This window comes from Notamacropus eugenii, chromosome 1 (genome assembly GCF_028372415.1).
Source record: "Notamacropus eugenii isolate mMacEug1 chromosome 1, mMacEug1.pri_v2, whole genome shotgun sequence".
NCBI classification, from domain to species: Eukaryota; Metazoa; Chordata; class Mammalia; order Diprotodontia; family Macropodidae; genus Notamacropus; species Notamacropus eugenii.
Window position 1 is genome coordinate 447,993,993 of NC_092872.1, and position 21,615 is coordinate 448,015,607.

A 21,615-nucleotide genomic window follows, 5' to 3' on the forward strand; every position below is an offset into this window, starting at 1 on the left:
TCTTCCTTTCTCAATCTTCTTGTACTCACTGAGACCTGGTTTCCTCCTCATTACCCAGCTTTCCTAGCTACCCTTTCCAGTACTGGTTGTGCTTTTACTCATGGTGGAGTTCGTATTCCCTACCACTACCCTCAGGCTCTCCCTCTACCACCAACATCTCTTTCTTTGACATTCATGCATTAATAATATCTTCTAACTTTTCATGATCTTTCTCTCTTGGTTCTCCTACCAGTATACGACCACTTCTTTTCAGTCTGCTTTGTTGGTTCATCATGTAGATGAGACTAGGCTCACAAACTAGGTGTAATCCTCAGTTCCTCTCTTCCTCTCAACACCCTTTATAACCAACATGTTACCTAGTCCTGTTGACTGAACATTCATGACATCTCTCATATATGCCTTCTCTCTTCTGCTGCTGCCACTAGACTAGAAACTCATTGACTCATACCTAGACCATTATAATAGCCTGCAGGTTGGTCTCCTTGCATTGGTCTCTTCCTAAAGTACAGGTTAGATCTGTACTTGACCTCCTTACTCATTACTTACTTGCTACTTCAGTGGCTCTCTATCACCTAAAGGATCAAATATAAAGTTCTCTAATTAGAATTCAAAGCCCTTTATAACCTGTGGCCTCCCTCCTTCCTCCCACCTTTTTCAGTTTTTTACACCTTACTCCCTCTCGTGTACTCTGTGACCCAATAACACTGGCCTCTTGGCTGTTCTTCACATATGACACTCTATGTTCCAACTTATTTTTTTCACAGGCTGTCCCTCATACCTGGACTACTTTGCCTTCTCATCCCTGCCTCCTGGTTTTCTTCAAATGACCTACCTCCTGCAAGATGCCTTTCCCACTCCCCCTTAATCTCAGTGCTTTCAATCTGAAACTGCCTCAATTTATTGTCTACATCTTCTTTATACAGTCTATTTCTTGCATGTTGCTTTCCCCATTAACCAGTGAGCTCCTTGCAACCAGGGACTGTTTTTGGACTTTTTTTGTGACCCCAGTGTTTCGTACAGTGCCTGGCACACAATAGAAGCTACACACGGAATGATCAGCTCTGTATAGAATTGTATGTATTTAGTTATTTTCATAATGTCTCCCCATTAGAAAGGCAGCTCCTTGAGGGCACAGGTTGTTTTTGCTTTCTTTGTGACCCCAGTAGTTATCAGTGTCTGGCAAGAGTATGTAATCACTAAATGCTTGTTGACTGAAGATCTTTTCTTATAACAGAGTAGGTTTTCTTCTGTAGTGGTGGAGAGAAAGTTAAGGACTCTTGAATTATGCTTTCTTTATCTGTAAAAGTAAAACTGGCTATATCAAAAAGTGTAATGGGATGTTACAAGAGATAAAGGTGAAAGAACCGCTTGTCAGATATACATGTTGTAAAAGGGTTTCTTTGTCAGGCATGGATAGAAGTAGTTGGTCTTCCAACACTGAAATGCTAGTACTTTGTAAAAAATGTGCAGGTTGTACTAGATGTTCTCTTATACATTCTATATTCTATATCTTCTCAATCAGTAATTTTAGCTGATGTTTTCTAAGAATTCCATGAATTAGTTCAGAAGATCCAAAACAATCATATAACAGAATTCAACACAAGAGTGATTTTAATAAATGTCTTAAACACAGATAATATTTTAAAAGTAAAGAAAATTTATTTTAAAAAAAGAAACCCAATCTGTAGTCTTCCCAGTAGATTATTAAACATCACTGGTCACTAACAGTAGGGGGCAGCAAAAGGATCGCACTGTTCCCATGGGTATAGTCTTCCAGAATGAAGCCCAAGAAATGGATTAATTACAAAACTAAAAACAGTGATTGGGAATTTACAGACCACTCTTAAACAGAAGGCAATCAATAGGAATAATCACACTTAGGTTTAACTAGATTTTTTAAAAAAATATTTAAACTCACAGGAGAAAAGTGGCTAAAAAGTACAGAATGTGCTACACTTAAAAGAAAGAAACTCAGAATTCTCACTTCACAGAATTTAAATAGAACAAGCTTAGCCAAATGCTGCGAACAGTCTATTTTCTATAGTAAGTGGTTCAGATCCAAAATTCCAGTTTGCTAATGCAAACATTCCATTTCTGTCTTGATATAAAAGAAAACACTCAATTGGGAGTCAGGGGACTTGGCTTTTCATACCAGTTCTGTATGTGACCTTGAGAAAGTTAGTCTACTCCAATAATTCTGTTTGCAAAATGAGACTAAATGATCTCTAAGATCCTCTTTCAGGTTTATGTGTTAAAGATTCCTTCAATTTAATATGCTGCACATAAGCCTCTTCAAGCTTTAATATTTTGTGTTCTCAAACAGTATATTCTACAGCCTCTTCCAGCTTTGATATTATTCTATGAGTCTAGTTGTAGGACATGCAACATCACCTAAGTGATTTATTTCTAACTGTGATCACTTATGTTTGGAGTTTTAATTACCAAATAATAGTTATCTGCAAACAGCAGTTCTATAACATATGGTTAAAATTCAAGTAGGCTGGTATAAAATACAGAGAATATGGCACAAGGCTAAAATTAAAATCTAGGTAATTACTCACATTCGAACAAAGAGCGACTGTTTGGCTGCAAGACCAGGAGATGAATACTTTTCAACCAAGGCCAAAGTGCTAAAGCCAAATTTGTGAATGGGCTCATTAGAATCCAGGGGAGGGAAGTCTGTGTCAACCTCACCGTCGTCCTCAGCAATATGGAGACAATAAGCACTGACGTTGTCACTGGAAGGGAATAAACAGACATTAAATAAGGCAGGGTAACTAGGGAATGCAAATGAAGGTCTGAAAACCTAGAAAACCAACCAAAAAAGAAGAAGGGGTAAAAGTGCTTCTGAGCAGTAAGAATTAATTATTAGCCACAAATCCCACTTTAGTCAGGAGACAAAAATGTTAATGCTGAAAAGCAGAAAAAACCACAAAAAGTTTTTAATTTAAGTACTTCATATCTCTTGAATTTAAAAAACAAACACCTGTTCATTAAAACTCTGAGTTCCAAATTCTTTCCCTTACTCCCATCCCCAACCTTCAGAAGGCAAGCATTTTGATTATAGATGTGAAGTCGTGTAAAATATTATGTCCATATTAGCCATGTTGCAAAAGAAATCACAGACCAAACCAACAAGAAGAAAAAGAAAATAGAAAAAAATATGCTCTGATTTACATTCAGACCCCATCAGCTCTTTGTTTGGAAATGGATAGCATTTTCCATCATAAATCCTTCAGAACTGTCTTGTTGCTGTACTACTCAGAATCATTCACGGTAGTTTATGGTTACTGAATAAATATTTGACTGAGTACCTACTATGTGAAAGTACTTTTTAATGTACACAAAGATACAGAAAACACAGCCCCTGCACTCCAGAAGCTTATGAGTCTGAGAAGAGATATAACACAAGTACACAAACCCCCAAAAAAACAATACAAAGTAGTTTATAACAAGTGCCATGCGACCAGTAAAGACTGCTATCAGTTTAATAGTAATAGCTCGTATTTCTGTAGCATTTTACAATCTACAAAGTGCATTACATGAGATAACCCTGAGTTTCATGCATTTCACAAATAAGACCAAGACAAAAGTAAACTGATCTGTCCAAAGTCACATGGCTAAGAAGTAGCAGAGTACTCTAGTCTGGGCCTGTGGAACCCCAAATCTATTGCTATTTCATCTCAGTAACAATAGTTACTTTTTTACAGTTTCACAGCACTTTCCTGACAACACCCCAGGGATATAAGCTAAGTCTTACCCCCTTGCTGTTTTGTTGTTCAGTCATTTCAGTTGTAACCAACTCTTTGTGATCCCATCTGGGGTTTTCTTGGTAAGGATACTTAAGTGGTTTTCCATTTCCTTTTCCAGTTTGTTTTACAAATAAGGAAACTGAGGCAAAATGGGGTTAAGTGACTTGTCCAGGGTCACACAGCTAGTAAGTGGCTGAGACTGAATTTGAACTCAGGTCTTCCTGACTCCAGGTTCACTGCCCTATCTCCATCTCAGAGAAAGGAAAATTTTCAAAGATGAGAAACAGATAACTCTTGGATCATTTGGCAGGTCAGTTCCAGAGTCAGGTTCAAATTTAATTTTCCTGACTGAATAAAGAGTCTTTTGTACCAAGTGTGCTGAACATCCTCAATACTTTTTCTATTACACTATCTTGCCTCAATGCATAGCACTGTGCTTGGTTAAAGACAAAGTTTAGATGATTCTCATTCCCTAATAGAGCTTACAGTATAAGGGTAGGGATGACATATGCATATGTAAGCACAATAACTATAACAGATGAATATCAGATTAGTATCAGAGAATAAGTGCAACTGTTCAGGAGGAGAGATCGTGGAATAAGCATTACCAGAGCCAAGACTTGAGGGACAGGTTGGAAAATTCCAAGAATATTGTGGGAATAGGGTACAGTATAGTTTGACTAGAGCAATTAAGATTCATAAAAGGAAATAACTTTTGATAAGGGAGGAAAAGGCTAAATCATGGAAATTCTTTTTAAATTTTTACCCCAATTACATGTAAAAACAATTACATTCCTTCCTCACCAAATTTTGAGTTCCAAATTCTCTCCCTTCCTCCATTCCCTCCCCGCTCATTGTGAAGGCAATTAGCAGTCATGCCAAACATATTCCCCTGTCAAGTCATGTTGTAAAAGAAAACAAAGATAAAAAATACAAAAATAAAAATGCAAAGAAAAAACACACTTTGATTTGCATGCAGATTTCATCTCTGGAGAGAAAGAACTTGGGTTATTGTACCGATAAGAATAGCTAAGTTATTCAGAGTTGGTCATCATGCAATAGTGCTGCTACTGTATACAAAGCTCTCCTGGTTCTGCCCAATGGATTCTGCATCAGTTCACATAAGTGTTCCCAGGTTTTTCTGAGAGCATCCTGACTGTCATTCCTTACAGCACAACAGAATTCCATCATAATCATAAGCAGCAAGGTATTCAGTCATCCCACAAACTGACAGACATCTCCTCAATTTCCAATTCTTTGCCACCACTGAAACTTCTGCAATAGATATTTTTGTACAAATAAGTGCTTTTCCTTTTTTTTTTTTTACCGCTGGGATACAGACATAGTAGTAGTACTGCTTGGTCAAAGGTATGGATGGTTTTACAGTTTCAAATTGTTCTACACACAGAGTAGAACAGAGTTTCCAAATTTATTTAACCAACTGCCTCCTTCGCCAAAACAAAAAAATAATTTACTCAGCGCCCCACTGGAAATTTACTTTCTTTAACTCTTTAATGGTTTTTTAGAAATTTGTATCATTTCAAACTACTACTGCCCTCCTGGATTGTTCCAGTACCCCCAGGGAGTGGTATCAGGTATCACCCACTTTGGAAACCTATGTAAATAATACAGAACAGCTGAATCAGTATACAATTCCACCAACAGTGCTTTAGTGTCTTAATTCTTCCATATCCCCTCCAACAGTTCTCAATTTTCTTTTCTTTCTTATTAGCCAATCTGACAGGTGTGGGTTGGTAGTTCAAAGTTGTTTTGATTTGCATCTGCAATGAGTAGTAATTTAGAGCATTTTTTCATATGACTACCGATAGCTTTGATTACTTTGTCTGAAAATTGCCTGTTTGTATTCTCTGACCATTTATCAATTGCGGAATGGCTCTTATTCCTATAAATTTAACTCAGTTCTCTATATATTTGAGAAATGAGATCTTTATCAGAGAAGTTGTTATAAATTTCTTTCAGTTATGATTATTAATTATTTTCCTCCATATTTCTCCCCTTCTATCCTCTTCCCTCCCCTCCCCTCTCTCCCTTCATCCTGATCATTTTCAAAAGTACTTTGCTTCTGGCTTTTACCTTACTAATCCACCCTCCATTTTATCAGTCACCCTTTCCCTCTCTTCTCCCCTTCCCCTCCCACTTTCCTGTATGGTAAGAGATCCCTATTCCCACTGAGCATATAAGTTAGTTCCTCTTTGAGCCAATTCCAATGAGAGTAAGGTTCATGTGCTCCCTGCCCCCCAACACCTTCCCCATCTTCCCCTCCACCAGAAAAGCCTTTTTTTGTGAGCCTTTTATGTCAGATAAATTATCTCATTCTATCTTTCCCTTTCCCTTTTCCTAGTGCATGATTCTTTCTCATCCTTTAATTTTAATATTTTAGACAATCATTCCACCACATTCAATTCATACCCATTCCCTCTGTCTATTCTAAGTGCTCCAGTAATGAGAGAGTTTTTAGGAATTACAAGTACCATTTTCCTATACAGAAATATAAACAATTTAATCTTATTGAAATCCTTATGACTTCTCTTTCCTGTTTACCTTTTTATATTTCTCTTGAGTCTTGTATTTGAAAGCAAAATTTTGTATTCAGCTCTGGTCTTTTTATCAGGAATGTTGGAAAGTCCTCCATTTCATTGGACGTTCTTTTTTCCCCCCTTGAAGGATTATAGTTTTGCTGGACAGGTGATTCTTGGTTGTAATCCTAGCTCATTTGCTCTCTGGAATATTATATTCCAAGTCTTTGGATCCTTCAATGTAAAAACTGCTAAATCTTGTGTTATTCTGACTAGCTCTACAATTCGAATTACTTTGCTTTTAACTGCTTACAATATTTTCCCCTTGACTTGGAAGCTCTGGAATTTGGTTACAACATTCCTAGTTTTCCTTTTGGGATCTCCTTCAGGGGGTGATTCTTTCAGTTTCTATTTTACCTTTTGGTTCTAGAATCTCAGGATAGTTTTCCTTGACAATGTCTTGAAAGATGAGTCTAGGTTCTTTTTCTGGATCTCAGGTAGTCTAATGATTCTTAAATTATCTCTCTTGGATCTATTTTCCTGGTCATTTTCCCTCCCAATGAGATATTTAATATTTTCTTCCACTTCTTCATTCTTCTGATTTTGTTTTATTGTTTCTTGATGTCCCATAAAGTCATTAGCTTTCACTTGTCCAAGTCTAATTTTTAAGGAATTACGTTCTTCACTAAGCTTTTGAACCTCCTTTTCCATTTAGCCAATTCTACATTTTAAGGAGTTCCTTTCTGCAATGAATTTTTGTACCTCTTTTTCCATTCAGCCAATTCTGTTTTTGAATGCATTCTTCACTTCATTGGATTTTTGTGCCTCTTTTACTATTTGGCCTAGTTTTTTTTTTTAAATGTTACTTTCTTCAGTGTTTTTCTGTGCCTCCTTTATCAAGATGTTGACATTTTTCATGATTTTCTTGCATCACTCTCATTTCTCTTCCCAATTTTTCCTCTAACCCTCTTACTTGATTTTTAAAATCCTTTCTGAGCTCCTCCATGGCCTGAGGCCAATTCATATTTTTTTTTGAGGCTTTGTATGTAACAGTTTTGACTTTGTTGTCTTCTGAGTTTGTGTTTTGATTTTCCTTGTCACCACAGTAATTTTCTATGGTCAAGATCTTTTACTACTGTTGGCTCATTTTCTCAGCCTTTTTTTTTTTGTTTAACTTTTCACACTATGCTAATATAGGGCTCTGCTTCTGAAGTGGAGGGAGTCTCAAGCTTCAGGTTCTTTTGTGCTGCTGCTTTCAGAGGTAATTCTTGAGATCTGTAAGTTTTTGATTCTTCCAAGGTGGTATGTTCTAAGAAAAGATGTGCTTGCTACTCTTGTGGTCTGTGCTCTGTCTGATTTGTGAGCGACTACAGGCAGTCTTTTCTACACTAGAATTGTGACGTGGATCTCCATTCCCCTGTAGTCACAAGCTCTGGTATTCTAGTGTTCCTCTTCACACTGTGACTGAGACCCAGGACTGTAACCTAGATCTAATGGGCAATTTAACAGAGTCTTGTCCCTGGTGACAGTAAAGGGATCCCTGTAATCTCCTTCTGACCAGCTGTCTGACCCTCCTATCATCTGTAGGCTGAGAGGTACAGAAACTGCCAGTGTCACCAGTGATTCAGTCACCCCTAAAACCTACTGCTGACTTCCTGGGGCATGGCCTGTACTCCACTCTCACCCTGGTGCAACAGACAATCTTCTAAGATTGACAATCTTCTAAGTAGTCTTAGGCTGGAAAATGCTTTCTCCTTATCCTTTTGAGTTTCAGAATTTGTTTGGGAGCTTTATTTAAAGTTGTTTGGAGTGGTTTGGGGTGAGATCTCAGGAGAGTCTCTGTTTTTCTCTGCTAGCTTGGTTTCGCCCCATGATTATGTAATTTCTTGAATGACACCTTAAGGAATTAAGATTATATTCCACTGGAGAGCCATGGAATATTTCTTCAAATCCCACTGATGATATAGGAAATTAATGTACTAGTAATATGTGTGTAGGAAAATGAAGGACAAAAGATGATTAATAAATAAGACTACTAATGACATTTGTGAAATATGAATTAGGCTAGTAGCAGCAGGTATGGATAGGGATAGGTAGGGCTATTCACCAAACCAATACAATTCTAAAAAGTATTTTAGAGTGACTATCATGTCCTCCTCATTGTTCACCTGTAACTACTTTGGGACCTCTCTGACTGACTTCTCCCCCCTCAGAAACCTTCTCATCCTGTCCCTAGCCCTTTTCAGTTTCCTTTTGAGTTTGGTCTTCCCTCGTTAGATTAAAAGTTCCTTGAGGGAAAGCACTGTCTTTTTTGGTTTTGTATTCCCAGTGCTTGGCAAAATACCTGAGACATAGTAAATACTCAACAAACGTTTATTGCCTTATTTTATTAATTTCCTTAATAAGATGAAAAAGCAAGATAGTTTCTGGCCTCATGGTTTACAGTCTAATGGGGAAGACAAGACATGCATAAATAAATATATCATACAAAGCTGAGTTGGTAAGCGTGAAGGAAAGGTCTCTAGACAAAATATCTTAAGAAATTTGAAGAGAGAAAGATAACTTTACACAATTAAATCAAGAATCAGTCAAGAAACAGGTCACTGTATCTAAGTCTTGAAATAAGAAGATTCCCATAGGTGGAACTATGGTGGGGATTATTTCCATGCCATCTAAACATTCAGAGATACACAAGAAGGTAGCATGAGACCAGCAAGCTGTCAGTGGTTCGGTTTTGCTGGAACAGGGTATGTGAAATGGAGGAGCACAAGATAAAGCTGGAGAAGAAGGCTAAGTCTGAGGGTGAAGAACTTTAAATGCCAGACTAAGAAATGTGGACTTTATCCTACAATAAAAGGAAGTCAATGAAGGTATTTATTTTTAAAGGGTGATGCAGTTAGTCTCTTGCATTAGGAAGATTATTTTGGCAACTGTGTGAAAGATGAATCAGAGAGAGGAAACAACAGGAGTATATTAACTACCATAGAGAAAGAATCATTAGAGCTTATAGACCAGAAGTTGTAGTTAAGATGATAGTACTAAAGCTGAATAGGAATAGAGGGATAGCAGTTATAAATCAAAGTTAAAACACATGGCAGGCACACTTCTATACCAAAGTAATGGTAGGGATTTTTTTCTTTAGCAAAAAATTGAGTACAGTGTTAATATCAAGGATTGGAATAAACAACTTTTATTCATAATATATATACGTGTATACATATATACATGTATGTATGTACACACAGATGTCTATGTGTGTATATGTATACTTTCTTCTACTTAACTCTCCTCCTACTGCATCTTTGTGGCTAGAAGATAATCCTGAGTGTCTTTTTTTTATTTTATTCGTTTTCAGTGTTCTACCATCACTTCCATATATCCTAGATTTTTTTCTCCTCCCTCTCCACCCCTTCCGAGATGGTGTGCAAGCTTATATAGATTCTACACATACATTCTTATTAAATACATTTTCACCTTAGCAATGTTGCATAGAAGAATTAAAATGAATGGGAGAAACCATAAAACACTTGTTATGACACAAGAGAAAATGGTCTGCTTCATTCTGTGATCCAGTTCCATAGTTCTTTATCTGGATGTGGAAGGCGTTCTGCCTCAAGAGTCCATTGGGAACTTTTTAGGTCCTTGCGTTGCTGTGAAGTACTAAATCTACCAGAAAAATTCCTTGCACACTGTGGTTGTTGCTGTGTACAAAGTTCTCCTGGTTTTGCTCCTTTCACTCAGCATCAGTTCATATAAATCCTTCCTGCTCTCTCTGAAGTCTTCCTGTTCATCATTTCTTATAGCACAATAGTATTCCATTACATTCATATACCATAACTTGTTCAGTCATTCCCCAATTGGTGAGCATCTCCTTAATTTCCAGTTAAAGAGAGCTGCTATAAATATTTTTGTACATATGGGACCCTTTCCCATTTTTATGATCTCTTTGGGTTACAATCTTAGAAGTGATATTACTGGGTCAAAGGGTATGCACATTTTTGTAGCCCTTTAGGCATAGTTCCAAATAGCTCTCCAGAATGGCTGGATCAGCTCACAGTTCCATCAACAATGAATGAGTGTTCCAACTCTCCCACATCTTCTCTAACATTTATTATCTTCCTGTTTTGTCATGTTAGTCAATCTGCTAGGTATGATGTGGTACCAGAGTTGTTTTGATTTGCATCTCTCTAAACAATAGTGATTTAGAGCATTTTTTCATATGACTATAGATAGCTTTAATTTCTTCCTCTGAAAATTGCCTGTTCATATCCTTTGACCATTTATCAATTGAGGAATGACTTGCATTCCTGTAAATTTGTCTCATTTCTCTATATATTTTAGAAATAAGGCCTTTATCACAGACACTAGTTGCAAAAATTCTTTCCCAGTTTTCTGCTTCCCTCCTAATTTTGGTTGCATTGGGTTTGTTTGTGCAAAAACGTATCAATTTAATGTAATCAAAATTAATTGTTTTGTACTTCATAATGTTCTCTATCTCATTTGGTCAAAAATTTCTCCATTCTCCATAAACTTGACAAATTCACTATTTCTTGCTCCCCTAATTTGTTTATAGTATCAGTCTTTATACCTCAATCATGTATCCATTTGGACTTTATTCTTGTGTATGGTATCAGGCATTGGTCTATGCCCAGTTTCTGCCACACTGTTATCCAATTTTCCCAGCAATTTTTGTCAAACAGTGAGTTCTTATCCCAGAAGCTGGGTCCATCCTTGGGTTTATCAAACAGTAGACTGCTGTATTCATTGACTACTGTGTCCTGAGTAATCCTGAGTCTCTTGAAGAAATCCCGTAGAGGACTTCAAGCAAAAGCTAAATGACTACTTGTTGGTATGTTATAGAGGGGTTCCTTGTTCTAGTATGGTTGAACTAAATGACCTCTGAGGTTCCCTCCAATACAGGTTCTGCGGCTCAGATTGCATGCTCTGGCAGATACCATACCAAGCTGTCAGACCTTTATGTAGTGGCCCAGTAAAGGACGAGGTGTCAGGTCTCATCACCAGAGGGTTTGTCAACCAAGGGATGAATTTTTGGTCAAAGCAACTCATGAAAAACAGTTTTAAGGCATGGAGAGGACATAGACTGCCTAAGCTGATCAATTATCTAAAACTGATGAAATCATAACTCTTCTTAAGTAACAAATGGACAATTGCAACAACTCTAAGTTTGAAAAAGATGGCTACTTCAATTAAAGTAACAGGGATGCTGGCAGTTAACATGGAGTGGTTAGAAAAAGCTTACATGCTTCACATGAAATGCAGTAAACATGTGGTTTATAATTGTTGAATGACCCAAACTACAAAAATAATTTGGTCAGGAGCTCTAAGTCTGAATCCCCACTTTGACACTCATGAGCTTTGTGACCCTGAACAAGTCTCATCACCTATTTAGATCTTAGTTCTCTTCCAGTACTAATAGTCTACTGATATTATGTCTGCAGTTATCATGGGATGGACCAAGTCCTGCTGGGTGATCTGTTCACTTCTAGAGAAGCACATAAACATTCTTAGAACTGGGCTATAGTCTACCAGGTTCTGTTCCTATCTTTTAAGAGGTGGTGGGAGGAGAAGGACAGTAAGAAGGGCAGAGTCATGGGTGAGATAGGACCAAGAGAAGAAGAGAAAGAAGACAGGGAAAGCAACAACAACTAGCAAGTAATGTGCTTCAAGATTTACAAAATGTTTTTGATACAAGATCTTACTTGATCCTTATGACAACTTTCTAAGGTAAACAGTATCATTATTATCCCTGTTTTATGGATAAGGAAACTAAAGAACAGAAAATATTAAGTCTGGGGCTCAGCATTTAATAGTTATTAAGTAGAAGGGGTTGGGAACTGAATACAAGCAAGTCTCCTGGCTTCCAATCTAGTGCTAAATTCCACAAAATACCATGCATCCCTCATTTCCCTGGGTCACATCTACAAGTAACCAGGTGCTGTGATTTTAAGGAGCCATGCAACTTGAGAAGATATATCCCTATATTTCCCCACAGGAAGATATGCATTATAGACCTACAGGAAGTTAATATCTTTTCTAAGACTAACTTCCTTACAGGAATCAACTGGGATGTTTGACAAAATTTGTTCCAAAGTATGAGAGATTCTCAACCCATGGTTGACATGTTGATCTTCAAAGCAAACTAGATTGATTGAAAACTTGAGCCAATACATATCTCCTCCTCCCTTAACATTCAGGGAGATGGATAAAGTACTTCCCACTGACCCTACAACTACCTAAGTTTTCTCTCCATTTTGCACAATTTATATTAATGATAGTATGAAATTAAAACAAAAATGCTCTGAAACCAGCTACATTCTGATGGCTGAACAAGTACTAGCTGAAACACAATTTATATGAGATAGATTGTGGTTAAAAAGTAACTTAGGAAAAAGTTCTAGGGGTTTTAGTGAACTTTAAATTAAAATGAATGTGAGGAAGCTACCACAAAAGTAAAATTCAATTAGGTTGCATTAACACAAGTGAGCAAAGTACTTAGAAGGGGTTAAGTGAAAGGCCAACTGATCTCTGCCTTGGAAAAAAACTCACTGGAATACTGTTTCTGGTGCTGGGTGCTACACTATAGAAGACACCTGACAAAATGGAGCAGGTTCAGAGACAGGAAACTAGGATGGTAAAAGAACTGAAATTATGTTAGGTGAGAATCTCTTGAAAAACAGGGTATTTAGCCTGAAGAAGAGAAGCCTCAGGAGGGATGCCATCACTATAATTTAAGCACCTAAAAGGCTGTCACGTGGAAGAGGGGATTCAACTATCTCTCCTTAGGTCCAGAGGGTAGAACTGAGCATAGTGAGATGTTGTAGGGAGTCAAATTTTATTATAAGGAAAATCTTCTTAAAAATAAATGTGTGTTTAAGTTGATTGAACTGTTGAATTGAATAGTGAGAGTTAGTCTAAAGTTGAATGGGCTATGTCCAGAAATGGTGAGTTCCTTATCACATCTACAGGGTCTGTTGCCACTGTATGACCTTGAAACCTCTCTGGGTCTCTGCTTCTTCATATGTAAAATAAAGATGTTGGACTGGATAATCTATAGTTCATTACAGTTTTAGCTGCTGTGATCTTATGATATCCCAAAGTGGAATGGCTTCCTTTGGGAGATAATAATAGGTCTAAGATTTTTGGTTTTCCTGCTGTGGATTATCTTCTCCACTGACATAGATTAAAAAGGGTCTCCTTAGTAATTCAGGAGAAGGATTTTGGGAGTCTGTGGGGGCAAAAAGCTCACCACCCTACTGCCAACTGGTGACAAATCCCTCTGAACTTAGAAAGGCTGGCATTCAGGCAAGAGAAAGAAAATGTCAGTGAAAAGTCACTTAATTCTTTCTAGCTTGGCAGAACGTCCCCTAATAACACTGATAATATTAGAAAGCATTTATACAGTATCTTACCATTTGTGAGGAATTTCACATATATTCTTTGATTCTCATAACAAGCCTGTGAGGTAGGGTTGCTAGGTTTACAGACTTATTTATAAACATACAGCTAGCAGGTGAAGGAGAATATGAACTCAGGTCTTCTTAACTAAAACTCCAGGACACTATCCACTTGTGCTACCTAGCTGTCTCTCAGAGTTTGTGTTCCACTGCTGTAGCTCTCAAGAACCTAAGATCAACTCTATACCATGAAGAGGAATCAGAAGATTTTAGCAGAACAGTAAAAATTATAATAAATCACATTTCTATAGTACATTAAGGTTTACAAAGTATGTTCCTACAACATCTCTGTGAGATAGTAAGAGAGATTTCAAGAGAAAATTGGCTAAGTACTTGTCAGGAGATAGGATCTTGTTTCTGCTGGGGTACTGGGCTACAAAACCTATAAAGTCCATTCAAGCTCTCGGAGTCTAGGATTCAACAGTCACAGAGAAAACTCTCTTACTTAAATTACTCAAGTTCATTGTCAGTCAGTCAATAAGCATTTATTAAGTGCCCACTACACACCAGGCATTGTGCTAAGCACTGGAGATACAAAAAGTGACAAGACAATCCCAGCTCTCAGGAAGCTCGCAATCTAATGGGGAAGACAACAAGTAAACATTTACAGGGTAAGAAATAATTAGGAGATGAGAGGCACTGGAATTAAAAGGGGATGGAAATGGCTTCCTGGAGAAGATGGGATTTTAGTTGGGATTTGAAGGAAGCCAGAGAAGGTAGTGGGTAAAAATTAGGAGGAAAAACATTCTAGGAATTGGGAGACAGAGAAAATGCCCATAATCAAGAGATCAATTATCTTCATAATGAATCAGCAAGAAGGCCAGTGTCAATGGATAGATAAGTACATGGCAGGGAGTAAGGTATAAGGAAACTGGAAAGGCAGAAGAGGATAAGGTTATGAACGGTTTTGAAGGCCAAACAGATCCTGGAGACTATAGGAAGCAACTGGAATTTATTGTGGGGGACGGAGTGGTAACATGATTAGACCCTGCATTTTAGGAAAATCCTTTTGGCAGCTGAGTGGAGTGAGGAGAGATTTGAAGCAGGCAGAAACACCAGCAGGCTATTGCAATACTCCAGATATAAGGGCTTATACCAGGGTAGTGACAGTGGCAAAAAACCTTAGAGCAACAGATTAGATATGGGGCTAGGGTAAGAGATAATGAGGAATCAAGGATGACACTTAAGTTGTGAGCCTGAGGGACTGGGAGGATGATGTTGCCCTCCACAGTAATAGGGAAATTGGGGGTAAGAGGAGGGGAATTTAGGGGAAAAGATGATGACTTACGTTTTACACATATTGAGTTTAAGATGTATGCTGGACATCTAGTTCAAGATGTCTGAAAGGTAGTTAGATATATGAGACTGGAGTTCAGTAGAAAGTTTAAGGCGGGATGGGTAGATTTGAGAACTATAAGCACAGAGATGGCAATTACAGCCATGTAAGTTGATGAAATCACCATCTACATTGACATAGAGGGAAAAGAGAAAAGGGGCCCAGGATGGAATCCCATGTGACACCTATGATCAGAGGGTATGATTTGAATGAGGATTGAGAAAAGAAGACTGAGAGGAAGTGGTGAGGTAGGTAGGAGGAGAGCAAGGAGAGAGCTGTTTTGTTATAATATTGTTCTTTATGGCAAATCTGCCAGCATTCAATCTAGCTTTCAAAGCATGAAGCATTTTCTAAATATTTGAAAGACAGTATGTTTCTAAACTATGCAGTTGAAATTTGGAGTTTTAATTACATGATTGATGCTTAAATTAATTAATTGCAAAGTGTATGCTAATTGTTTAATTGGTTGCTTGATCTATATAGATCATTTTTTGAATTAAATGAGTTGATTTACAAAGTTTATTGATTGGATGTGACGATGAATTATTTCGCTGACTACCTGATTTGCAATTTTCCCAATTAATTTGCAAACCTTTTAGTTGCAACTGTGCTTATTGAAAGAACCTACCACAGGTGATCTATACTGAGACTGTCATGACTAAGAAATATTTATTATATAAAACAGGTAATAATGACATATTAATATTAATGTAAACTATAAATTTGCTAAATGGATAGCTAACAAGGAAGTAATCCAGCTCTTTGTCACTGTAAATTTTATAAATTCTGCACTGCTGCAAGGGAGTTGTAAGGTTTTTCTAAATGATATTCAAAACATGGAAGTATTCAACAACAATAGAAGGTGCTGCTTTCTAATATCCTCTACCTATCTATCCTCTTTTAGTGATTTGCTGTGGAAAGGTGGTAACCCTGTGTTCTCAAAAGCAAAACACAAGATCTGATAGGTTCCATTCTTGGAAAACCTTAAAAAAGGGACTGATCCAAGGACTAGATATATTGTCCAAGGACTAAGAGCAAAGAGGGTCATCAACAGAATGGTGGTTAAAAAATGGATTAAAAAAAAGACTTGCAGCACCAAGTCATGAAAACTGTTTACAAATAAATATGGGGGTACTGTCATCTGCACTGGCACAGAAAACAACTATAGTAACGGTAGATGACAGAGATGGCAGAACTTTTGAAGTACTGGAATGCCATCACTGTGTAGCAATGTTCTCTTATATCTTTCTATTGCATTCTGTTTTACAGCTTTCACATTACTGAACAATAATGCCCGTTACAATTTTGGACAGATTTTAACTTTTAATAATTTTTTCCCCTTAAATCAAGGCTAAATTTGCCTCTGCAACTTCTACCCATTGCTCTTACTTCTACTTCCTGATCCCCCCAGCCCTTTAAATTTGAACAGTTCTGCCCCATGCCCAAGTCTTATCTTCTCTAAACATCTCCATTTCCTTCAACTGATTTCACACGGCAAGACCTTAAGGTTTTTCTCCATTCTGTTCCTATTCTGGTTGTACTTCCGTTTACCAATTCCTTTCTCAAACAGACTGAACTGAACATAATAATCCCTTTTGTTTAAGTACAGAGGAATAGCACCTAGCTCATCCTGGGCACTATACTTAATACTACACTTGCAGTCCAGTAAAACTCCCAGAACTCTGTCAGACTGTCTGCTATCTGTTCATATTTCCTTCTACTTAATACCTGTGAAGGTGACTTTTTTAAATCCAAGTCTTAAGAATCCATGCCTCTCCCAAGGTCTAATGTTGTACCCTGATGAAAATATTTTGTATCTTGATCCTGATATCCAGAACGTTAGCTATCCCTCCTAGATATAAGTCATCTACATACCTGGTTAGCAAGCTATCTACCCCTTCATCAAAGCCACTGATTAAAAAAAAGTGAGAAATAGTCGAAGGACAGATCCTTGAAGGACTCCACTAAAGACTAACTTTCAAGTTGACACTGGAGCATTAATATTTACTCTTAGAGTCAGGGAAATCAATTCAAAAAACATTTTAAAATCTTATTATGGCTTTTTAAAAAACCCATTATCATTGAATATACCTTGCCTTGTCCATACCCAAGCAAGTTATCCCTTGTAACAAAAATTTTAAAAGAAAGGAAAAAAGCAGTCAACAAAACTCACCAATATATCAACTGAGTCTGACAATAAAACAACTGTTATTTCTCCTTGGAGTAGGCCTAACAATAGCATCTCAGGATTGGAGCCTCTATTCTAGACCTTCTCATTGTACATTCTATTTCTCTTGGTAAACTCAAAAAGGGAGCTCTTCCACGCACTTTATATTTTCAAGTTTATCAAACACTGGATTTATTGAGTTTGATTTGTCCTATTCTTCCTTTCCTACTTCTGTTCTGCCTTTCTATTTTTAATCAGTGTTGAATAGTATTGAAGATTAAAAACATCTACAGTTTGAAATACTGTCATTTCAGTTCCTCAACCTTCTCACCTCCTATCACTCTTTTATACAAGCATATACATTACTACTCTTCATATCACCATTATCTTTAAGTGTCCCACATTTCCATGATCAGCAATTTGTTAATTCCTTTACCTGATCATAAGGTCTTATTATTCTTTCTTACCACGTCTCACTCCTCCTACATGTATTCTTTGACCTCAACTGTGACCTCTAGTCCTGCCACTCCTTAGTTTTCAACCCTAGGCCAGATCCACTCTGACTGTACTTTCCTCTTGATCCCATAGTTAACCAGTTCAATTTTATATTCTCTTTTAGAATCCCTGGCCCTCTAATTACCACTCAGGTTAAAAAAACAAAACAAAACAAAAAAACTCGAACTGTAGATTACTCCCTGGTAATTACTCCCAGCCAGGTGGCACAGTGGATAGAGCGCTGGCCCTGGAGTCAGGAAGAACCAAATTCAAATCTGGCCTCAGACATCTACTAGCTGTGTGATCCTAGGCAAGTCATGTAACCCTATTTGCCCCAGTTTTCTCATCTGTAAAATGAACTGAAGAAGGAAATGGCAAACCACTCCAGTATCTTTGCCAAGAAAACCCCAAATGAGGGTCACAAAGAATCAGACACAACTGAAAATGACTGAAAAACAAAGATTACTCCTAACATCTGCCTCTTCTGCTCCTACTCATGTACTTGAGGAAGTTTATTCAACTGTGCTGACTAAATTCATTAAAAACTGATGTTATCTAATTTTAGCTAAACCTTCATGGAGACAAGACAATCCTTTCATTTCCTTTCCTCTTGAGCAATTTTTTATTGTATTCCCCAGAGCAGCTGTTCCAAAGCTTCTCTCCTCAAACCTCACACACTACTCTCTTCCCCCAATCCTCTCAGTAGAGGTCCTCACCCCATACTTTAGTGAGAAAAATGAGGTCATTTTCCCTGGGGTCCTTCTCCTATAAATTATTATTTTCAAACCCCTCTCCTGCTAAGTTAAGCTAGTCCTCAGAAGACAATCACAAGGTTTGTTATTAGGCCCACACCCAAAGACTTGATAAAATTTGCCAGAGTTCAAGGTCTACTGAGCAGCATGGTATAGTAGACAGAGGAGGACCTTGAGAGTCAGGAAGACCAGAGTTCAAGTCTTTCCTATGAAACATAACAGTTGAATTACTTTGGGCAAGTAATGTAACCTTTCAGTACCCCAGTCACCTTTCTAAGACTACTATGTTCAGAACAACTGATCATTTCTATTGGTATAGGAATTTTCTTCACTCAGAACTTTTTTTTTTTAATTAAAACTATTTTATTTTATTTATTTTTTTTATTTAACTTTTAACATTTATTTTCACACAATTTTGGGTTACAAATTTTCTCCCCTTTTATCCCCTCCCCCCCCCCAGACCCAAGCTTTCTAATTGCCCCTGTGACCTATCTGCTCTCTCCTCTATCCTCCCTCCCTGCCCTTGTCTCCGTCTTCTCTTTTGTCCTGTAGGGCCAGATAGCTTTCTTGACCCCTTAACCTGTATTTCTTGTTACCCAGTGGTAAGAACATTACATTTGGTCCTAACACTTTGAGTTCCAACTTCTTTAGCTCCCTCCCTCTCCACCCCTTCCCTTTGGAAGACAGGCAATTCAAAATAGGCCATATCTGTGTAGTTTTGCAAATGATTTCCATACTAGTTGTGTTGTATAGGACTAACTATATTTCCCTCCATCCTATCCTGTCTCCCATTACTTCTATTTTCTTATGGTCCTTTCCCTCCCCATGAGTGTCGACCTCGTATTACATTCTCCTCCCCTACCCTCCCCTCTATCCTCCCCCCCAGCCTGCTTGTGCCCCTGTCTCCCACTCTCCTGTATTATGAGATAGGTTTTCCTATCAAAATGACTGTGCATTATATTCTTTCCTTTAGTGGAATGTGATGAGAGTAGACCTCATGTTTTTCTCTTGCCTCCCCTCTTTATCCAACCACTAATTTTGCTTGCCTCTTTTATGAGAGATAATTTGCCCCATATAACTTCTCCCTTTCTCCTCCCAATATTTCTCTCTCACTGCTTGATTTCATTTTTTTTTTTTAAGATATGATCCCATCCTCTTCAATTCACTCTGTGCACTCTGTCTCTATGTGTGTGTGCGTGTGTGCATGTGTGTGTGTGCGTGTGTGTACTCCCACCCAGTACCCAGATACTGAAATGTTTCAAGAGTTACAAATATTGTCTTTCCATGTAGGAATGTAAACAGTTCAACTTTAGTAAGTCCCTTATGACTTCTCTTTGCTGTTCATCTTTTCATGGTTCTCTTCATTCTTGTGTTAGAAAGTCAAATTTTCTTTCCAGCTCTGGTCTTTTCATCAGGAAAATTTGAAAGTCCTCTATTTCATTGAAAGACCATTTTTTCTCCTGAAGTATTATACTCAGTTTTGCTGGGTAGGTGATTCTTGGCTTCAGTCCTAGTTCCTTTGACTTCTGGAATATCCCATTCCATTCCCCAGATCTTGTGCTATCCTGATTGTATTTCCACAATACTTGAATTGTTTCTTTCTAGCTGCTTGCAATATTTTCTCTTTCACCTGGGAATTCTGAAATTTGGCCACAATGTTCCTAGGAGTTTCTCTTTTTGGATCTCTTTCATGCGGTGTTCTGCGGATTCCTTGAATATTTATTTTGCCCTCTGGTTCTAGAATCTCAGGGCAGTTTTCCTTGATAATTTCATGGAAGATGATGTCTAGGCTCTTCTTTTGATCATGGTTTTCAGGTAGTCCCAGAATTTTTACATTGTCTCTCCTGATTCTATTTTCCAGGTCAGTTGTTTTTCCAATAAGCTATTTCACATTATCTTCCATTTTTCGAATCTGTGTGGTATGTTCTGAGATATCTGTCTTTCTCATAAAGTCCTTAGAATCCATCTGTACCATTCCAGTTTTGAAAGATCTATTTTCTTCAGTGAGCTTTTGAATCTCCTTTTCCATTTGGTTAATTCTGCTTTTGAAAGCATTCTTCTCCTCATTGGCCCCTTGCACCTCCCTTGCCAACTGAGTTAGGCTAGTTCTCAAGGTGCCAATTTCTTCAAGATTTTTTTGGTTCTCTTTTAGCAGGGAGCTGATCTGCTTTTCATGCTTCTCCCTCATCCCTCTCATTTCCCTTCCCAGTCTTTCCTCCACCTCTCTAACTTGATTTTCAAAATTCCTCTTGAGCTCTTCCATGGCCCGAGCCCATTGGGTGGGCTGGGACACAGAATCCTCGATTTCTGTGTCTTTGCCTGATGGCAAGCATTGTTCCTCCCCATCAGAAAGGAAGGGAGGAAGTGTCTTTTCTCTGAGAAAGTACCCTTAAATAGTTTTATTTCTTTTGCCTTTTCTGGGGATTCTCCCCAATCAGTGACCTGACCTCTGAATGTTCTCCTCATACCCACCTCGCCTCCTGGTCCTCCCAGCCAGCGTTTGGGGACTGAGATTCAAATGCTGCTTCCCGCCTTAGGGTTTCTGGCGGGGACAGGGCTGCTATTCAGTGTGAGAATTAAGTTCAGGTGGCCAGGGGCAGGGCCACCTCTCTGGCTCAGTTCCCTCAGGGGTTTATGCACAGACCTTCCACAATGGATCCAGGCTCCCGCCTGCTTGGGGAGCCCCTGTCTGTAGCCGCCTCTCAGCTTCTATCTCCTGGGGGGGCCCGAGCCATGGGGGCACCCCACTCCCCTCTCAACCCGCCAAAGAGACTCTCTCACCTACCCCCGTCAGTCACCTGTTGGTGGGGGGGCTTGTGCCGCCACTAGAGATCCTGTCTCTGGAGCCTTCTCAGATCTGTGCCTCTCGGAGCTGCGGCCGCCGCAGGTCCGGGCTGGGCTCCGCGTCTGCAGCGCGACGGACCTTTTGCGAGAGGTTTGCAGGTCCCTCTGTGGGTGGGGGGACCCGCGTGGCCGCTGGAGATCCCGTCCCCGTAGCCCTCTCGGATCTTTTCCTCACGGTATCGTGGCCGCGGCAGGGCTGCCCTCTGCTCCCCGTCCTGGCGCCCAGTCCACGGCGCGAAGCACCCCCCGCGAGAGGT

At 38.6% G+C, this 21,615-nt stretch overlaps 1 protein-coding gene across 6 annotated transcripts in view; it reads right to left on the minus strand.

The window, feature by feature from the left end:
- The window catches only part of MAPKAP1 (MAPK associated protein 1), a 340,916-nt gene that overhangs the window by 143,223 nt on the left and 176,078 nt on the right, over window positions 1-21,615 (minus strand). For all 6 annotated transcript variants that reach the window (XM_072631929.1, XM_072631927.1, XM_072631931.1 and 3 more), the window contains one exon: window positions 2,562-2,738. In XM_072631929.1, the coding sequence (XP_072488030.1) occupies window positions 2,562-2,738 (177 nt within the window). The remainder of the gene's footprint in view (window positions 1-2,561; window positions 2,739-21,615) is intronic.